This window comes from Chlamydotis macqueenii, chromosome 26 (assembly GCF_036417535.1).
Source record: "Chlamydotis macqueenii isolate bChlMac1 chromosome 26, bChlMac1.mat, whole genome shotgun sequence".
In the NCBI taxonomy this organism is placed as follows: Eukaryota; Metazoa; Chordata; class Aves; order Otidiformes; family Otididae; genus Chlamydotis; species Chlamydotis macqueenii.
In genome coordinates, this window is record NC_141581.1 from 1,048,125 (window position 1) to 1,069,759 (window position 21,635).

General features: G+C 44.3%; 1 protein-coding gene across 1 annotated transcript; it reads right to left on the minus strand.

The window, feature by feature from the left end:
• Positions 1-652: 652 nt before the first annotated feature.
• On the minus strand, positions 653-21,624 carry SPPL2B (signal peptide peptidase like 2B). The gene is made up of 15 exons (XM_086767219.1): positions 21,528-21,624; positions 16,387-16,506; positions 15,731-15,913; positions 15,222-15,311; positions 14,329-14,468; positions 13,312-13,454; positions 12,371-12,467; positions 12,098-12,214; positions 10,616-10,697; positions 9,714-9,788; positions 9,518-9,580; positions 5,983-6,082; positions 5,388-5,465; positions 4,300-4,460; positions 653-3,316 (listed from the first exon to the last, which is right to left on the minus strand). Exons 1-15 carry the CDS (start codon positions 21,582-21,584, stop codon positions 3,029-3,031), a joined length of 1,794 nt encoding a protein of 597 aa, XP_086623345.1. The 5' UTR covers positions 21,585-21,624; the 3' UTR covers positions 653-3,028.
• Positions 21,625-21,635: the final 11 nt, after the last annotated feature.

Below are 21,635 nucleotides of genomic sequence, written 5' to 3' on the forward strand. Positions count from 1 at the left end.
TGTTTTTTGGCTTTTTTTTTTTTTTTTACTAAAACAAGTGCTTCCTCTGAACACATACAAGTTTTCAGAAACAGAATCCTTATTACTGAATTTTCAGATCGTTAGCTAAAGGCTTAGTATATTAACGACGTACACAAGAAGCACACCGACATTACTTTTAACATTAACATTACTTTCATTCTTTTGAGCATTTAAACTCAAGTTTAGCATGGGGCGTGTATCTGCAGGCAGCAAATAAAATCAGAGTCAGCTACACTGAACATATCGTCGCATTTTCCTGTACAACATCAGGTTCTACATTAAGCCGGTCAGAGAGGTTTGTGACAGACAAAGCACAGCCTTGGTTTTTCATGGAAGCGATTGAACTGCCAGGATCGGGGTCCAAACAGTCGCAGCCGAACGGATGCAGAGTCACCTGATTTGTACAGTACTGGAACAGTCAAAGTACATAACTCCTTCCCAGTGCACATACTTTAACTGGAGATATTGCATTGAGTAGCTATTGGGTTTTTTCCCCGCATTGAGCTTTGTAGTTTGGGAAGAAACCCCACATTTAAAAATAGATGGAAACCCCCCCCAGAAACACGAGGTGCTCCAAGCAGCCCTATCCAGAACGTAATGCGAACAAAGCAACTGTTTAGATGCCTACAGGTTAAGTGTTACGAATTCTTCCATTTTAATTGAGTTATAAACAATCTGAGAAATAAACTGTTTCCTAACCCACAACATACGAGAAAAGATGTTGAAATACACTTTCAAGTAGATGATAATGCTTCGTCGTCAGAAAGCTACTGGCTTTAAGTATAGAAAAAGCTATGCCAAATAACATAACAAATAACAGATAACATTAGATGATTCTGTGGTTATGACTGAAAGACAATCAAGGCAGAAACACCATAGAACTTTGAGTCAGCCTCCAAACTTGTTTTCTTGCTATTTGTAAAGTTCATTATTTAAACACAAGATTGTTTTTAATATACATCCTTATACAATGGCTTAAGTTAAGGCATAATCCAGCTGGCTGAAGTTTTCAGTAAAATGTCTCTGTTGCTTTTTATTAGTAACAATGGGTTCAGAGTGCTGCCGGCAAAAGTAACGCAGTCCATCAAAGAGGAGACTGGAAAACAGGTCTCTTTTAGGACTACTGTCTTCCATCGGGGTGGTTGGTAAATTAAATGTAGTGCAGGCCTTTGGACTCAGGAAGCCTTTCGAGAAATTCACCATTAAACAAACTTCTTAGGCAGGGCTTGGGCTTTGACCAGAAGGTAGTAAAACCCTGAAGCCACGGTGTGGTTTTACAGTCTTAGAGAAAGAATTCTATCCACCCAATACGAAACAGATAAAAACAGAGGTTATCATCCAACAAGCACAGAGGAAACTTTTGAAAGACCTGGCCAAAAAGACAACAGCTGAAACTGAACAGACATTAAAAGCGAGCCCTTCAGAATCCAACTCAACACGCCAACCGGAGACTCGTAATTTAAAAGCATCACCTCTGATCATTCACTGCGATGATACGTTTGTAAATGACATTTTGGGCTCTCAGATACTCCAAAGAGCATTTCTTCCATGCAACCTGGAATCACACTCTAGGATCCCAGAATACTTTCATTTTCTATTTCAGTTTTCATGTGAAGTGTTTGAGGCTTTCTGGGATTGCAATTTAAGTGTAGAACAGACAAAAAAAAGCCAAATGTTCTTAGATGGAATCAATAATACGCAAATCACATCATCCCCTCTGCGTACTGAAGTACTCTGTATACTCTGTGTACTGATGCATACAAGACTCAATTATGTTAGACAGGAAAACACACAATTGCAGGAATATAAAGTAAGACCAGCTGCACCTCAGTTTTAAATTCACAAATTTAGTCCTTCACAACATCATGGAGCAAGAGGTGCAAAATAATAGGCTGGATCACAGCCCCATTCCAGAGCCTGACAGGCCACGCTGTGGCTGCTCTCGGGACAAAGACAAACGTGACTGAGGCAGCTGATGAGTGACCAAGCAGCAGGCAGCTTTAAATCACAACTGACTACAGCACCACATGTGCTCCCTTGGGAATGAAACCACCAGATTATTTTCTTCAGAATTAGAAATCGCAATTATATTCCTTAAACAAATAACAAGCAGAAGTTTAAAACCCCGAACATATGAACTTTTACTGCTTTACTTTAGCGTTTTCCCAATGAAAATACTGCCTATGAAGCTCAGTATAGTGCTACTACCTATTTGCTTACCTATTTGTTTTGTATTTTATTTCTAAAACATTAAACATTCTTAATATGGTTTTGCTAGCAGTCAGCGTTCTGCAACAAACACTCTTTATTTTCAGAGACAGCCCCTAGAGTTCATACGAGTGCTTAGAAAGCTTCCTGTAGCTCCGTTCATCCTACCTTTTAAACTAGACTAGCAGCCAACCCGGGTACCTGGAAGTAAAAACAAAGACAGAAACGTTAAGAGATGCATTTAATGCACCATGGTAGTATAAATCCTTTCAGAGGCTGGTAATTTCACCACTCTCTGCATTTCCTGAATGTCAGTTTATAGGAAAGCATTCCCTTGTATCGATGGCTCTGATAACAGGGAAAAGTAAAGGAAAAGGTGACAACAGGGAAAGTGCTAAAAAACGATCACTGCATTGCAGCAGCCGTGTTCAATGCTTCTCCTCCCTGTTAACCTGCGCTATGCTACAGGAGCAGAACAGCCACACAAGCACAGAGTAATGTGTAAATAAAGACTCGTAATACTATCCCGGTATAATGAAAATGGAACAAAGGCATTCATTAATACAACGATCGTTGAATCCACGCGTCAGAACCCTTGTAGAGCACCATATTTCAGAAAGATGTTTGAAGTGTATAGCTGTACCGAAGCTGGAGGCAGAACTTTTGTTGTTGGATTTGAAGATCAGACTCCCAGTGAGGTTCCTCAATGAGCGCAAACACTACTAAACCAGTCCTAAATACATACTGGTTTTACATGGATATGTTTGTGAGGGAAAAGGAGGAGTTCGTATCACATCGTTTATTCCAGCTGTTTTTGCTCTGCATTGAGGCATTTGCTTTCAAGGTCGTCCTTATTTTCACCAGCTGGTTCCTCACTCTGCGCAATAGAAATTTCTGACTGGTCCGTCTTTGCGTCAGCATCAGACAGCTCCTCTGCAGCTGAGGCAGGGCCACGCAGCTCCTTCACATGGAGAGTAGGGTTGGTCATTTGCTCCGTGTCCTGTTGAGAGGCTGGTACGTTGCTATCTTTGGGAGGCTCAGGGCAGTTGACAGGAGCTATCACCAAGGGAGGCTGAGGTAGGTCTTTCTGAAAATGGAAGATCACAGTCAGAAAGATGAACAGCAAGAATTACTGCGTCCAGTTATCAGGAGGGATGGTTCTACAGGATGAAGATTAAAGGTCCATCATCTCCATTATCATCCAACAGCAGTGGACACATGCACACAGTTATCCTGTCTTTGTGTTTTACAGTACACAAGGGGATTTTTCTTCCAGAAATGTGTTTAATTGCTTTCTGCCTAATCGTTCCTTGCCGATTTCAATGCGCTCTGCTGATGATGCAGGAACAGGCAAGCAGCCCTTCGTCGTTCTCTGGTTTTGCCCACCTTTACTATCGGCGTACAACTGGCAAATTTGCCATCACATCTCAGATGACCTCAAATATTTTTCTAACACTGAAATTCATTTGTGCAGAAGAAAGTTACAAAGGCTATCACAAACAGTTGAATAAGAAAATAAAACTCACTGGGGGAAACCTCTAACTTGAAGGGCAAATCTGTCAAGCAATTATTCAAAATCTATAACCATGCATCACGATAGAAATTATTCCTTTTAGAATCAAATTAATTTCACTTGTACCATAGTAAAACAAAGTGATAATTTTTTTTGAACTAAAATTTCTATCTTCATAAGCAGTAGGTGATGAAAAAATATGAAGAAAAATATTTTAAGAATATAATTGATATAATATTATACATAATTATATTTTATATAATACTTGAACAATAATAATGCTTCCAACAGATATCAAACTAGTAAAATTACGTCAGAATCAAGGAGGATAGACAAGGTCTGCTTTACTTTTCACTAGCCAGTTTAAGTGGCCACAAACACTAAAAAAAGAAAACCTCACTGAGGCAGAAAAGTCTGTAAAAAAGCAAACAAGCAAGCAAAACAAAAATCTTTGGTTTCATTTGATAATACTGCAATATTTTACTCAACTTTAAGTCTAGTTAGGTTTTTATAATATTAGTATTTCTTGAAGACACTCATATCAAACTGGTATTCACCGCAAAGCCGCTGCCCGTCCAGAACATTGCAAGCTCCTTTCTCCAAAGGGCGACAGCAAAGCTGGTGAGAAGAGTGCACGGCACCAAGTAGAGGAGAGCGGGCTGGCCCATCTGCATCAGTGCCAAGGCAACAAAGGTCACAAGAAGGCCTATGCCGTACGCTGCAAGGAAACAACACCAGCAAAAACCAGTTATTCCGATACAGCTCTGCTCAAGAACAACTAAATAATCAGCTCAACGAGCGCTCTAACAGAAACTTTTTAACAGTAACATAGAATCATAGCACGGTTTGGGTGGGAAGGGAGCATTAAAGCCCATCCAGTCCAACCCCCCTGCAAGAAGCAGGGACATCTCCAACCAGATCAGGTTGCTCAGAGCCCTGTCCAGCCTAGCCTGGAATGGTACACTGAAATAAAAGCATCTCTCTAACCTTGCTATAAGTCTCCAAGAACCCACTATTTTTTCCAAAAGAATCTCTAAAGCAGTTTTTCATGTAAGTTTTTCATTAGATTAACTCTAAGCACCTTAATTCTTTGCCAGGGTAAATACTTTGTAACAAAGCCAACAGAAATCTGGAAGATCCTATGCATCAGTCATCTTTAAGTCCATGGCATGTAACTCTAAATTCTACAAACTGAAGAAGAAACCTAATTTAGCGGTGTTACAGCCATCACGATACTATTTGTTGCATCATAGGTCATGGATTTTTAGAATACACAAAAAGTTAAGAACAAAGTCAAAGAAGATTCCCTTGAAGCTAAATTCTCATATGCAGTAAACTCAGAGATTAACGAATCGAGAACCCAGAATGAGTAGCTAAGCATGTACAAAGGAGAGACGTAATGGTTACAGTGGCACAATCTAAGGTGCCGAGAAGCTCCCCTTCTACATAGCAGACCAAACGACCAATGACATCAGCTAACTTGGTGACGGAAGGTCTAGCCTCAAAGTACTTTGCTAAAACATTTCTGTTTAATAATAAAAAAGAGAAGAATAAAAAACCCAAGCTATGTAATATGAGATCAATAGCACGCTTCTAAAGGGAGCAGCTCCTGTAGGCAGTGTTCAGGTGTCACTGTTATACGTACCTATTGTGCAGGCTACAAAATAGACTCTGGAGGACTGCACCTGGATATCAAATCGATGGCAATAGGCTACCAGTAAGCCTAGGAAGGAAAGAACAATTACAACATGTTTGCAATCCACTCACATATTAAGATACACAAACAGATTAACATCTACAAACACATAGATCCTCGATACAAAACATCATCCCTTCCCTAAGAAGCAGCTGTAAAAAGAGAGTGTTCACAACAAGATTAAGGGGAAGTTCATCCCTTCCAGCTCCCAGTAAAGACAGTAGAAATTTAATGGCTCTGCCTGTTACAGGCTGGAGGAAGGAGGGGACACGGCTATGGATGTTTTATACAATAATATTAGTTGCTAAATCATCTCTTGAGATTTCTCTACATTTCTTGACATCACTGCATGTGAAACTGAACCATAAGATTAATGTGCATTTCAATTTCTTAGGGAAAAAGTGAATAGTGCAGAAAAAAAAGAACAGAAGAGATATACCAGGTTTATACAAGTCAAATCAAACCTCCCACTTGAAGCGGAAGAGGAATACACTAACAGGACAGTGTAACAAGTAAAATTCTTAACATGCTAAGCAAGAAATACCTGGAACTAAAATGTCTCCAAATCCTAGGAGGGAAAAAGGCCTGTCACACAGGGCCAGCGGTGAGGAGTTCAGTCGCGGAACCTTGAGGACCATGGGGAGCTTGGAATGAGAGACATACGCCTTAGGAAAAGCTGTTTTCTCTATGTACTGACACCATCTGCCACAACTTGTTCTGTGGTGCTAAAACTGCAGACTTCAAATACAGCAAACATCTTTTTTTTTGCATTATAGATCCTTATGTTTGAAATATTGTATTAATATTACTGACAACTAACAACATGTGTTTAGGAAAGGAGTGATGAAATGCTTTCAATTTGATGACCTTCAAAGGTCCCGTCCAACCCAAACTGTTTGATGATTCTAAAAGCAAACAGCCAATACAGCTCTGCATGACAGACCCCTCTAAACACGATATCGAGTCCAGAGTCCTCCCGTGCAACGTGGTATCACCTCTGCTCTAACTGCAGGAACGCAAAACATTTAGGTAAGCTGCCATGTGCATAGGAAACAGCCGCTTATATTTCATTCTACTTGTTGGATAAAAGTATCAAAAGAGTAGAGACTTGAATAATTTTTAAAAGTGATTTTTCAAATCACTTCAAAGACTTTTTTTTCTTTTCCTAAGTGTTCCTATTTATTAAATAATATGCAATGTTGAAGCACAGTATGGCCAGGTTCATTGCAAACATGCACGCTCTTTAATATAGTACAGCTGGCTACTGTCAGACGGTACAGAACCGCTGAACACTGACTTCTGTTTTCTTCTCAACTCCAACTCATGTTTCCTTCCCTTGCCTATAGCCTCAGCTTTTCAATAAAGCAATTATCAAAAGAGAGGAGGGGAAAGGGACAGGCTGATCAGGTAAGTTTGATCTCTTTAGGTAAAGATGGATACGCTTCGTTAGCATAAATCATATTTACGAACATGGTCATATGGTTTTGTGAAGTTGAGCTGACCAGCTTCCTTAGGCTGAAACCCTTTTAAAGACAAAGGCAGACCAAAGCTGTTGTGATGAACCACTAAAAGTCTGCTTTGCCGCCTGTGTTTGGTGTAGCTTTCCAGAGAGCTTGAGAGTGCTTATTTCTACATTAAATTATTTTCAGATTGGCATCTCCGTTTCAGCTTTGTGGTCTTTGAATTCCAGAGCAGTTGAAAGTGCACTAGCTGGAAGCCGGTGCCAGGAGGGGTGCCATGCTGGACCTTGTGCTCACCAACAGGGAGGGGCTGGTGGGGGACGTGAAACTGATGGACAGCCTTGGCTGCAGTGACCATGACGCAGTGGAGTGCAAGATCCACGGGGCGGCAAGGAAACTGCACAGTAAGCTCTCTGCCCTAGATTTCAGGAAGGCGGACTTCGGCCTCTTCAGGAACCTCATGGGCAAAGTGCCATGGGAGGCGGCCCTGGAGGGAAGAGGGGCCCAGGAAAGTTGGTCCATATTTAAGGAGCACCTCCTCCAAGCTCAGCAGAGGTGCATCCCGATGAAGAAAATGTCAGGCAAAAAGGCCAGGTGGCCAGCGTGGATGAGCAAGGAGCTCCTGGACCAACTGAAAGTGAAGAGGAAAGCCTATAGAGGGTGGAAGCTGGGACAGGTAGCCTGGGAGGACTACCGAGTGACTGTGCGAGCGGCCAGGGATAGGGTGAGGAAGGCTAAAGCCCTGATGGAATCGAATCTGGCCAGGGATATAAAAAGTAACAAGAAAAGCTTTTACAGGTATGTAGGGGACAAAAGAAAATCCAAGGAGAATGTAGGCCCCCTCCGGAAGGTAACGGGTGTCGTGGTTACCCGGGATGTGGAGAAGGCTGAGGTACTCAATGACTTTTCTGCCTCAGTCTTCACTGATAAGAACTCTTGTCTCCCCACCCAAGCTGTGGAAGGCACAAGCAGGGACTGCAAGGATGAAGAACCGCCCACAGTGCTCGAAGAGCAGGTTCGAGATCATTTAAGGAACTTGAAGGTGCACAAGTCCATGGGGCCTGATGAGATCCATCCGCGCGTCCTGAGGGAACTGGCGGATGAAGTTGCCAAGCCACTGGCCATCATATTTGAGAAATCGTGGCGGTCTGGTGAGGTCCCCGATGACTGGAAGAGAGGGAACATAACCCCCATTTTTAAAAAGGGGAGTAAGGAAGACCCGGGCAACTACAGGCCGGTCAGCCTCACCTCTGTGCCTGGCAAGGTCATGGAGCAGATTCTCCTGGAAACCATGCTAAGGCACATGGAGAGCAAGGAGGTGGGTGGTGAAAGCCAACATGGCTTCACCAAGGGCAGATCGTGCCTGACCAATTTGGTGGCCTTTTATGACGGGGTAACAGCATCGGTGGACAAGGGACGGGCAACGGATATCATCTACCTGGACTTGTGCAAGGCATTTGACACTGTCCCGCACGACATCCTTCTCTCTAAACTAGAGAGGCATGGGTTTGATGGACGGACCACTCGGTGGATAAGGAGTTGGCTGGATGGCCGCACTCAGAGAGTGGTGGTTAACGGCTCAGTGTCCATGTGGAGACCGGTCGCGAGTGGTGTCCCTCAGGGGTCCGTGTTGGGCCCAGCCCTGTTCAACATCTTTGTCGGCGACATGGACAGTGGGATAGAGTGCACCCTCAGCAAGTTCGCTGATGACACCAAGCTGTGTGGTGCCGTCGACTCGCTGGAAGGGAGGGATGCCATCCAGAGGGACCTGGACAGGCTGGAGAGGTGGGCCCATGCCAACCTCATGAAGTTCAACCAGGCCAAGTGCAAGGTCCTGCATCTGGGTCGTGGCAATCCCAAGCACAAATACAGGCTGGGCGGGGATTGGATCGAGAGCAGCCCTGAGGAGAAAGACCTGGGAGTGTTGGTAGACGAGAGGTTCAACATGAGTGGGCAATGCGCCCTTGCGGCCCAGAAGGCCAACCGCATCCTGGGCTGCATCAAGAGGAGCGTGGCCAGCAGGTCGAGGGAGGTGATTCTGCCCCTCTACTCTGCCCTGGTGAGACCCCACCTGGAGTACTGCGTCCAGTTCTGGAGTCCCCAACACAAGAAGGACATGGACCAGTTGGAAAGGGTCCAGAGGAGGGCCACAAAGATGATCAGAGGGCTGGAGCACCTCTCCTATGAGGACAGGCTGAGAGAGTTGGGGCTGTTCAGCCTGGAGAAGAGGAGGCTCCAGGGAGACCTGATAGCGGTCTTCCAATACCTCAAGGGGGCCTACAGGAAAGATGGGGAGAAGCTGTTCAGTAGGGCCTGTTGTGATAGAACAAGGGGTAATGGGTTTAAATTAGAAGGAGGTAGGTTTAGATTAGATATTAGAAAAAAATTTTTTACAATGAGAGTTGTAGAGCACTGGAACAGGTTGCCCAGAGAGGTGGTGGATGCCCCATCCCTGGAATCGTTCAAGGCCAGGCTGGATGAGGCTCTGAGCAACCTGATCTAGTCAAGGATGTCCCTGCTTCTTGCAGGGGGGTTGGACTAGATGACCGTTGAAGGTCCCTTCCAACTCTAACTATTCTATGATTCTATGATTCTATGTTTTCAGACTCCGTACAGTACCTTTTCATGAGTGGCAGAATCAGATGGGCCGGCAGCCACCTCCACCATTATACTCTCCCCAGTCTAAAGGAAAAAGAGGAAAACTGCAAATCAGCACTTCACGCAGCAGATCTGGGACCACTTAGGAAAACACAGAGAAACAGGTCATTACGCTTGGCTCTGTGAGCGGCAGGCGCTGGAGCAGTACTTTACTTACCTTTGTTAGAAAAGGTGTGATAAATACAAAGAATACATCATATACAAAAAGAACCAGGAGGAGCAAGGTACAACCCTGCAGGGAGACAAGATACTTGGTATTTACATACTATCATTAGTAAACAGCAAAGAATTAATAATTAGCAACTTAAGACTATTCAAGGGAAAAGCTAACAAGGACTAAAATAACTCACCCACGTATTTTTCTTAATTTCTCAACATTTTAGATTGGGTCTTACATGCACCATATAAAAGGAATTGGGTCTTACATGCACCATATAAAAGAAGTCATTCTTGGACAAAAAATTATGTGTTAGTCTCTAAAAGTCTTGATAATGTAAAAATCTGTAAATGGTGACGTTTCAGTTTGTTACAAAACATTAAGAAGTTCTGCATTTGCTCTGGAGAATGCTAGGCATAGCTTGAAATAGTACCCAAATTACTTTGGCCAGTCTGCAGAGAAACAAACTTATAGGTGAAGATAACTCGAAACAGAGTTTGAAAAACTGCTCAAAGGGCAACTAAATTACTAATACTGGTTTTTATCTTAGGATACTGAACAAGTTCTGGAAGATTTGATAAACACACCAGAATGATGCATCAATTCCATATTAAATTTGAAAAAAAACAACTAACCAAAGAAAAATCAACCCCCCCAAAATCCTGCAAGTGAGTGCGTGGTGTGTGATTTAGCAGTAGTCACTCTGCAGAACTTTAAGTTACCAAACACCGTGCATAACCATCACATGCTACTATTGCTCTAGGTTATTCTCATTACACCCCTCTTTTTCAAGCTGCACACGAATGGAAGTGCATTTCCAAGCCAATGTACTCCGTTATAAGTGGCTCCTCTGTTCAACCACAGACAAACATCCCCCTTTTACACCTTTTTAACTTTCATACCTTAAATGTAGGCAGGCGAATTGTTTTCAACATGTAAAGACAGAAAGCGATTCCTAAAGCGTCTTGTAAAACCCAGGCCCACCTAAAGAGAGAGGAGAGTAACATTTTTGCAGGAAACGGTAGGAAAGCCTGACCAAGCCTTATCCTCACTGAGGACCTGCTTGGGACAAAAAAAAACCCCAAAAAACTGTATGAAAAGTTACTTGCTTGAAATCAACATTGTTGTCAGCACAGATTTGCAAATGGGAAGCTGTGCTTGATCGACCTGATAACCTTCTAAAGTGAAACGATTGGGTTGGCAGATGAAGGAAGAACAGTGGGGACGTTGTGTATCTGGAGTTCAGGAAGGCTTTCCACTGAGACTCTCCCGTAAGGTCCTCACAAAGAAACTCCTGAAGCATAAGCTGGATAAGCAGACAGTGAGGTGGACTGAAAACTGCCTGAACGAGCTCAGTGGGTACCAAAATAGGAAGTGCTGGGGTCCTTTGGCCTGTGTACATGTGCACCCTTCTGTACTGAGGGAAGCCTACGGCTGGCGCTGCTTCTTGGTTGTGTTTTGCAAGTCAGGTGGAGCAGTACCAAGGCTCGCTCTTTACTAGAATCGAGGAAAAGTAGGATTTGATAGATGAAACACTAAGGTTTCCCTAAAATTGCTAGGGTCTAGATGCACATGAGAGATTATGCCGTTTTGATCAATACCTGAGCACTTGCTGATGGAGCTTTGTGCAGGAGACACTCAAGTCCACTCCAGCTTTGAGGCAGAAAATGGATTTCCTAGTCCTAAACATCCCAGGTTGGAATAGCTCTATAGTACCTCTATACTCCTCAGACTGACATTCCTCTAAAAGGTGTTTGAGTTGATGCTTCCTGGATTTAGTTGTGTCAGTGAATGAGCCACAGCCTTAACACAGAAAACAGACCCCACAAAGGCAATAACAGGCATTCAAGGCACAGGCAAGGCACACCTTTGGCATCATCAGCAGAAACAGAGTGAGGTAAGGGGTAAAAAAACCCAAACCTCAAAAAACTCAAAAGTGGTAAGAACAGGCTATAATTAGGTACTGCAGCAACACTGGACATAGAGAATTATTTACTCATACCAGCCAGCTGAGAGAAACTAAAGATCTGACAGTCCTCACAGCTCTTATTCTCTCTGAGCAAATGCAGACATCACCATGAAGAAAAACATTAGACAATTTGTGTCCAACTTCCCATACCACTTCTGACAAGCTGTCTTAAGCCACAGAGATCAGAATACTGACCGGGACTCAGAGAAATCAAAGCTTAGCAAGACAGTTTTCTGTAACTTAAACCAGCAAGACAAAGATGAAGTACATAAGGAACAACTGAGAATTTCTGCCCACGTCTCTAGTTTCCTGTCACTTCTAAATTCTGGATGAGTTTAGGCTTCTACAGGCATCAGGTACTTATCCTCTAAAGCACATTACAACCTATAGCACAGAAATGAAAATATACACTTACTGATCTTCGTTTCTGAAGATTCCCCAGACTATGCTGACAGAGATACAAAATACCGCCAACAGCAGCATCCGCACCTGCGGCCGCTTGTGAAAATAAGGCAAGTTGTTGTCTGGGACTCTGCAAATGAAACACATCAAAGCTACAGTTGTGGATGCAGTCACCCTCCTCCTTTATAAACACTACGAAGTACGAAATCACCTTGTAAATCCCACACCTACCCAACATTATAAAAAAATCATTTTGCCTATTAAAAATGTAGAAGTTGCCACATACCTACACTTTCCCAAGGGGAATCTTCGTACAAATGGAGACAGACAGCTGTACAGACCAATTGAGGCAGCCAGGCAGAATATTCCAATGATAACATAGACTGAGAAAGAAAAAGTAGTAAGTCGCAGTAGGATAAGGGAAGAGATGCTTTTTTCATATCCCGGCTGAACAAAGAACAGAAAATCAAAAAGCCTGAACGAGAAGCGACACTTACATTTCACCAGTGAAAGTTCAAATGCTTGTTCACTAGATTTATGCTCTTTAAGAATCTAATCCTAGCTCATTTTGATCAGGTGTACTTTATGCAATAGCTACTTCAACAAAACCAAACCTCTCTGCTAGTATTCTTAGAGCCAGTCACTAAATCATAAGCCTAAAAGGCAACTGGCGGTGAAGTGTTTATCCTGTCATTGTGATTGTACACGAGCATTATAAGGGAACTCTTCATATCACTCAGCAGCAAAACGAATTAATGCAGATGGGATGCATCTTTCCTAACTTCCTCAGAAACACAAAGATGGAAGCTCCAGTGCATGAGGCTCTTGGGTTCTTTTGTCAATCAATTTGATAAGTTACCAGTAGAAACTTACAATCTTTGCAAAGATCCTGGATCCCATAACTTAACTTCAAACTGAACAATAGAAAGACAAGTATAGGTTTGAGAACACCTCTGACAAAATAAGAGGTGAAAGACATTAAGTCTGTATCTACTTAATAGGCTTTAACGTTTGAAAGAAGCTCTACGATCACCTAATCCAACCTCGCTAAAAGCAGGTACAGAAATCTCAGTGGGTTTTCTTACAGGGCTTTAAATGATATTGGGATGAAGAAAAATGGCAGAAGACAGCAATTTCATAATGATTTGCACAGTAAAAGTGTTCTTTACAGGATGGCAGCCATGTGACATTGGAGATGCATTGATGCAAAGACAACTTTAAGAGTACCTAAGTGGTCGTAGAAGAAATAAAGGAGGACCAGCATTGAGCAGCACATCACTACAAATATACAGATCATTATTGGGGTCACATCAACTGTTTCATCGTCATGTTTCTCTGCCCCATCATCACGTTTGTGCTTCATGTACCGCCTGAAAGAGTAACATGGCTATCATCAGTCCATTCCTTCTGCAACAAGACATAAAAGGGCACTGAATCTTCAGTGAGAACTACATAGGGTTGGAAAACACGACACGACACCGACACCTGCACGGATTTCCACTCGAGTCAGTGTAACTCCACATTTTACAGATGTACGAATACCAGATATAACACGACACAAAGTAGTAATTGCTGCATTAGTTTATTAAGAGTACTACTTTTCACTCACTGAGAACTCAACAGAAACCTGAGAATTAATGCAGAACAATTTGCTGACTTCAGAAGAAGTCCCAACGTCAGGTTGTGTATATAAATAAATGTTAGGAATAAGTGTGGCACAGACAACCTCCTCCCCCCAGCTTTACCTACGGGCAAAAAGTAACCATAACATTTCAAGAAAAGATTTCTAATAAACATAGTATGGGTACGCCATCTCAGCAGTTTGGTTTGCACTACACTAGTGAAAACAATTTCTTTTTTGCCCATAAGTTTTTTATGGTGAACTTTTGCAAAAACCCAAAGAGGAAGCCTATCACTATCCAATTTTCCTTCTGAGCTTTTCAAGTGTTTGGCTTTTTGCCAAGGCAAAATACTAAAACACTCTGTGTGCAAATTATACTGTTAATAATTTCATACAGTGACAAAGCCAACACAATGTCACACCAGCATGTTCCCATTCTGGTTATACTGGTAGTGCTGCTCCAAATCTCATCAGCAGCACTACCAGGTGACCTTTAGATAAATACCATAGGTTTTTTTTGTTTCTTTGTTTGGGGTTTTTTTGGTGTTTGTTTTGGTTTTTGGTGGTTTTTTTTTCCTGTGAAAAATACAAGAAAAGTGACACAGCACATTCCAGTTACTCACTTTTTCACATCTCTGCTTCCTGCCCAGTAGCCTCCAATGGCAACAGTCCCCACAGCCATGACAAATATAATCACCATGTTGTAGTCTAGCACGGGCTCATTTGGTGCGTACATCGCCCCTTTCACTGAGCTGCCAAAAGTCTGAGGAGGTAAAAACAAGTTATGAAGTACTTCCAAAAAGCTACCTTAGCAAAGGTTCAGTTATTTAGTTTTCACTAAGCAACCTCAGAATCATGCTTTATTATACTTAAGAGCAATCTACTGACTCTACTACTTGTGGTATTTATTTCCAGCACCAGGGTCCATTTTGATTTATTCTGAAGATGAGAAATAACCTTCCAATTTTTTTTTTTTTTTCCAAAACATAATAATGCAATCTTCATGAGTACAACTGCCTACAGATTCAAAGCTCTTAAGGTGGACTTCAAATACTGCTGAGTAGTGAATCATTTAAATGAGATTATATAGAATCACAGAGTGGTTTGGGTGGGAAGGGACCTGTAAAGCCCACCCAGCCCAACCCCCCTGCCAGAAGCAGGGACATCTCCAACCAGATCAGGTTGCTCAGAGCCCCGGCCAACCTGGCCTGGAACGTTTCCAGGGATGGGGCATCCACCGCCTCTCTGGGCAACCTGGGACAGTGTGCCACCACCCTCGGTGTAAAAAATTTCTTCCATATATCTGATCTGAATCTGCTTGCTTCTGTTTTAAAACCATCACCCCTGGTAATGGCCCTGCTGAAGAGTCTCTCCCCACCTTTCCTGCAGCCCCCTTTGGGCACTGGGAGCCGCTCTCAGGTCTCCCCGGAGCCTCCTCTTCTCCAGGCTGAACAGCCCCAGCTCTCTCAGCCTCACAGGCTCTGATATAAATCAGAGCATTTAGTACCAGGTTTACCTTGCCGATATCTAACATATCAGTATAGCTGAGCAGAGCCACAGGAATATCAATCTCTTCATATTGACTTCTGTTACCCCCAGGAGGAACCTGAAAGACAGTTCAGACCACATAAGAATATATTCATTTCTGCAAATATTCCTACTACTTCAAAAGGGTTAAATTTGCAAGTTCTGATTCTGTTAATTTGGAAAATATTCTAGAAAGAAACATAACGACAGCAAAACCTCAAAGACAAAATGCATGTGGGTTTCACAGAGTCACAGAATCATAGAATGGTTAGGGTTGGAAGGGACCCTCAAAGGTCATCTAGTCCAACACCCCCAGTAAAACATAAGTCATTAAAGACTGGAACAGCAAAATGCAGCAACCAAACTTCAAGCAGTACCTTCTGCACGCCATGGTTTTTATGACTGACGTGTGCTGCTGCCAGCAATGAGCACTGAAGACAAGGCAGTATCTAACACCAGAGGAGTATCAGCAATACAGGAAGACAGAAGGAGACTCACCAGCCTCTCTCTACTAACGATCAGCAGCCCACGAGCTCCGTTTATCTGAGCAAGTCTCACTTTCTCATAGAAGGTGCAGTTCCCTCGCATCACCATGGGGATTTGATTGTTAAAGCCCCCATCAGGTACGTCAGAAGGGGAACACAAAACAGATGCTGTCTGATCCTGCAGTTGCAAGAGTGACTGAAAAGAAAGAAATTCGTTAAATGCATACACATAAAATAAAATTATAAAAGAAGTCAAGAGCAGAAACCACTTAGTTTCTAAAGGGTAATTAGAGCTTTCAAGTAATAGAGAGACATAGTGTTCTCAGAGAAACTTAAAAGCTGAAGTGGTGCTGCCCTCTCTATTTTGTAGAGTCCTGCCTTGCTTTACCTTCTTGTACAGAATTCTGCTGGTAATACAATTTGGGTATTTGCAAGTCACCTGAAAAATGCAGTTATCTAGGAAATAACCGATTCTTGGTGTGAGCTGTGCTAACAAATGCAGGTCACAGCCCCACGCTTGCTAGGAATTGAGCTGATAGGTTTGAGACGCGTCAGGGTAGCTTTAATCTGAAAAGCTGACACACGTAACAGAGTTTGAAATCAGCAGTTTACGTGTAACAAAGGCATTTTTGAATACATTCTTCCGTCACCGCTTGGCTAGGTACTTACAGCTTTACCCAGATCATGTGGCAAATGGGCCCACTGAGAGTTGAAGAGGATACAGTAGTCTTTTCCCTTGCTGCTCCCCTTCTCTGACAGGACGTGGACCATCCCATACTCGCAGCACACCTGAAAACATCACAAAGATTTCACTGCAAGAATTTTAAGTCACGGGAAATAGCAGAAGTGATGGGTGTAACTTGCTGTTGGCTAGCCTCCTTTGGATTTGAACGAAAAACAAAAAAGTCTCCAATGTTTCAGTATCCAAATCAGTGTAATTTGTTATTATTTCCATCATACTTCACAGACTTCAGAGACATTATGCAGATTCCCTCCCACATAGCAACTGGTCAAAGAATCACTTTAAACCTCACTGAACGTTACTGGATGTGTTTAAAAGCAAAGAAACCAACCAAAACACAACCCCAAAGAACAGAAAGAAGCTGGACTACTGCAGAGCAGCTAAGAGAGCCAGAGTAAGAGGCCTGGCCCCTGTCAGCTCCTGACAGTACAGCCTGAAGTAATGATCCATTCAGGGCTCACACAGCTCCAAAACTCAGCCCTGGCCGCCTTTGCTGCAGGCCTGACGAGACCCCACAGCATCGTTATAATTCCAGGCCTGTACTGGGTCTCACTGGGACAGAGTTAATTTTCCTTGTAGCAGCTGCTACAGTGCTGTGTTTTAGATCTGTGACCAAAACCATGCTGGTAAACTCATGTTTTACCTACTGCTGAACAGCATTTGCACGGTGTCAAGGCCTCCATTTCCTCACTCTGTCCCCACAGTGAACAGACTGGGGGGTGCACAAGAGGCTGGGAGGGGACACAACCAGGCAGGTGACTAAACAAAGAAATATTCCAGGCCAGATAACGTCATGCTCAGCAATGAAAAGTGAAACGAGGGGTTTCTTAAGGATGTCAGCCATCTTTTGCTCAGGAACCGGCTGTGGGAGGTGGTGAGCGACTGCCTTTGCATCACTTATTTTCTTTCTTTGTTCTTCTACTTCTCCTTTGCTTATTAAACAATTTTTATCCCAACTCACAAGTTTTCTGGCTTTTACTCCTTTCTTCTTCCCTGTCTCTCTGGGAGGGGGAGGGGAAGTGAGCGAGCAGCTGTGTAGTGCTCAGCTGTCTACAAGGGTGAACTTACAACAAGGTCATACAGGCAGAGTGTGACAGCTTCGCTCCCGTGGTTTGTAGGTAAAATCCCTTAACTTGAATAATGACTCCTGAGCTTTAGCCTCCCTTACCTTGCCGTTCAGCCGCTGGAACAGAGCTGAGTTGCAGTGGAAGAATGATCTGAACTCTAGACCCAAGCCCATTTGTGGAGGAAGTGAGACAGTATTGTGCATATGTGGTGAGGAAAAAAATACGTTTAGCAAAAAACTCCCAACTATTTGCCACGGTGGACTTTTTAAACTCTTCTCTCAGCTACCCAACTGCAGCACCTAAAACCCTTTCAACAAAAGGAAGAAGCACTAAAAGATAATCCATTATTGTTGTCTTGAATTTTACTTTTAAGAGTAACAAGCCAGAGATCCAAGTACAGACAAAGGACCAGAGCAAAAGTGCTTCCTGCTTATCGCTACGAGATCTTCCTAGGCTTAAAAAACCCAAACACCCCCAAACCACTGAGTTGCTCAGTTTTTAACATTATGTGTACAACTGCCTCCAACATCTTCCGTCTGTTTTGCAGGAGCTGGCTACCTGTAACTGAACAGCTTTATGCCTCTGAGAAACAACCAACCTGCGCAGGAAAAGTTTCACATTGATAAGATACAAGCTCCACATCTTTACAGTAAGAGAATAAGTACAGGGGCTGTGGCTACATTCCCACTTGGATAATCATTACTGGAGCGCAGTCACAACCCCCAAATGGCACACTGAAGACAGTAATACACAATTACGCTTCCTGAGCAACTTAACAGCTGTTCTTTAAAGAAATATCAAGGGAGTAAAAGGTTCCTAATGTGAAGCGCTCCCAACGTTTTACAATGTTAGCGGTGGACTTGGCAGTGGTCAACGGCTGGACTTGATGCTCTTAAAGGTCTGTTCCAACCTGAGCAATTCCATGGTTCTATGATGCTTGCCTCTTACAGTACGTATGATCTAGAAAGCACTACGACAAGCTTCAACAAGAAGTGGCTTCCTAGCCTCAAACAGGAGAAGTAAGTTCTCCCAGTTAAGTAGGGAACTATCTTACCTATATGAATAAAGAGAGAGAATTTGTATTTAAACAATTTCAACAACACTGCCGTGCCACAAGCAAGACCACTGCAAAGATGGAAATCTGCTAGAATGATTGTTTTATGAAGATTGTTCTATAATTAACACAAAGTGTTTTGTAGAAAGCTGCAAAACAAGGAGAAGGTTTTCACACAACAGAAGCGTCACGTCTGAGGGCTCAATTTAAGAGGCAAACGAGCCAATCCGATTGTTTTTGCCGTTAGAAGAGCACGCTTGTTTGCTTTGAATCTCAGTAGACCTTTACGTGGTTTATTTAATGCATGAAAAGAGCAGAACATTCCCTAGTTTTTTTTTTTCTGAGAGTTTTTTTGTCATATCGGTGAATTAACGCAGCTCAGAGACAAGCACTGAAGCTTGCAAGTTCAACGATGGCAGAAGGTGGAGAGGAGGGATTAAGTTCACCCGAATTTCAAGAAACTGCCATGTAAGTTACTGAGCCAACCTAGTGGCTCGTTTTTGTTTGTTCCTCCCTGCTTCTGTCCGCCCACCTTCATCCAGAAGTTCAGACAGTCTTCTCAACTCTTCAGACCTGTATCATAGAGCACTCTGATTTTAAATACAGAAACCATCACCTCCATTCAATATTCTGCTGAAAGCCAGTTTGGGGAAAACCAGCTAGACTCAACACTGGGCCGGGCGGGTTAACGGATTTTGTCCAACTCACGGAAGGCAAAAGCAGGGACTGGGAGAAGGAAGAACCACCCACTGTAGCCAGAGAGCAGATTCGGGAACACGTAAGGAACCTGAAGGTGCCCAAGTCCAAGGGACCCGATGAGATGCATCCATGGGTCCTGAGGGAACTGGCGGATGACATTGCAAGCTGCTGGCCATCGTATTTGTGAAGTTGTGGCAGTCTGGTGAGGTTCCTGCTGACTAGAAAAGGGGAAACACGACCCCCATTTTTAAAAAGGGGAACACGGAAAACCCAGGGAACTACAGACCAGTCAGTCCCACCTCTGTGCTTGGCAAGCTCATGGATTAGGTTCTCCTGGAAACCATGCTAAGGCACGTGGAGAGCAAGGAGGTGTGGAGGTGATCCCAGATGAGGGCCCAGGTTTGGGAGAGCCATGCTTCACTAGCTCTTCCTTCTTCCTATATAAAACAGAGTTTAGAAGCAAATGTGGACACTATCTCCCCCTGCTCCAGAGGAGGAAAAAAAAAAACCAAATCCTTTTATCCTATCTCAAGGAGAGAGACAAAGATAGATTCCAAATACTCCCAACAGCACTAAGAGAAGATTAAGCCATTGGTAACGAGTACAGCTGGTGCACAGCGAACGCACACAACAGCTCATGTGAGAGCTGTCAGCTTCGCGCCCCAGAACAACCCCATCCGTCAGCCACTGTGCGTCATGGCGTACAAGTGCATCAGAGCACTCCTGTCTGCTTCAGGCTGAGGACAACGGACTCCCTAAAACCAAACCGACAACTGCAAGGCCAAGAGATGCAGAAGTACTGCAAAGTACGAGGTATTCTCACAAACGTTACACACGCCAGCTCGGCTAACAGAAACACGTTAGCAGCACACAGTAAACAGGCTTTCTGCTGCCACAGCGGGACCGTCTCAGCACTGTGGCAGCCTGCTCAAAGCTTGCTCCCGCTCCTACTCCACCGCCCAAATACACTGAGCAACGTGCTTACAGAAAGGAAGCATGCTGCAACGCGCTGAGCTGAAGCCAAGATCTCCAAGGATCCACCGGTGGACTGTCTCACCTGCTGTCCTTCCACACTGTGATGTCCTCACCTTTTCCAAACAGATGGATCGAACCGGCTCCGTGCCATCCCTTGATCCATTCTCGTAGCTCATGAATGCGTGGGACCTACGCTGGCACTACCAGTCCACTTGAGGCGTTAACAGAGATGCCAAAATGCACAGAGCATTTGTGGAATAAGGAAGGGATGATGCAGGAAAAGACAATGGAGAAAAAGAAAAAAGGGAATGATGCAGAAATAAAAGAGGAGACATAAACTGGCACCGTTCTGTAATTAAAGATCACTGGCAAGGAATCAGTAAAGAGATGGGTATGGAAGAGTGGAAAACGAGACTGTTGTGTTAAGAAGTTACACAAAAAATACTCCAGAAGACACAGTACCCTCCAAATTACCTAACAGACAGGTAAGAACTGTAAATAACACTTCAGCGTTTTCAGAGCACAAAACACCTGCGCTTAAAATATAGAAGCCATGTCCCATGCGATGCAACAGCTAAAACCCCACTCTTTCAGGTAACAGGATGATATGCTTAGTTTGTCACACTCCGAAAAGTTTACCCCACAAAACTCATTAGCACTGTAAGTAACGAGAACGCAGGACTCGCGGCAGGCTATGGGCTCGGGTCCAGCAGCGTCTCCCTTTCTTTCCTGCTGGCTGCTTTCTCAGAGCGAGCCCGTCCGTCGGGGCGAACCCAAAGCCAGGAGCCGCCCCCGCTGCGACGACCACCGCCCCAGCCCCACTGCCGGCCCCCAGGGCCCCGATGGTAAAATACAGCCCTTAAAAGAACTGCGAGGAACAAAAAAAAGCCCTAACCAACCCCAAATATACAAACACTGCTAAACCGCGGAGCGCACACGACACAGACGCGGGCTCCGAGCGATGCTGCCGCCTCTCCCCGAGAAGAGCGGGCCGCAGCCCGGCCACCGGCGCTCGGTCACCGGCACCCGGGGGCGGCTCCTCCGCTGCGGCACCCTCCTGCTACAGCCGGGCAGCCCAGGCTCTGCTCCGCGCCGTCACCAGCCGCGGACGGCGGCTCTGAGGCCGGGAAACACCGAGCGGGGCAGTCAGCGCCGCAGGCCCCACCAGGGCCCTGGGGCCGGGTCGGGCCCGGCTTTGCCCGTGATCGCTCTCCGCCCGGCTCAGCAGGGCTGCCCTCCCCAAGGAGCTCCCCGGGACGGCGCAGCCACCAACCTGCGGCAGAAAATGGAGGAGCAGCCAGACGCGGAGCCGGGCCCGCCGCGCCGCCATCCCGCGCCCGCCGCCCGCTTTGTTTCCGCGACCGGGCCGGGCCGGGTCGGG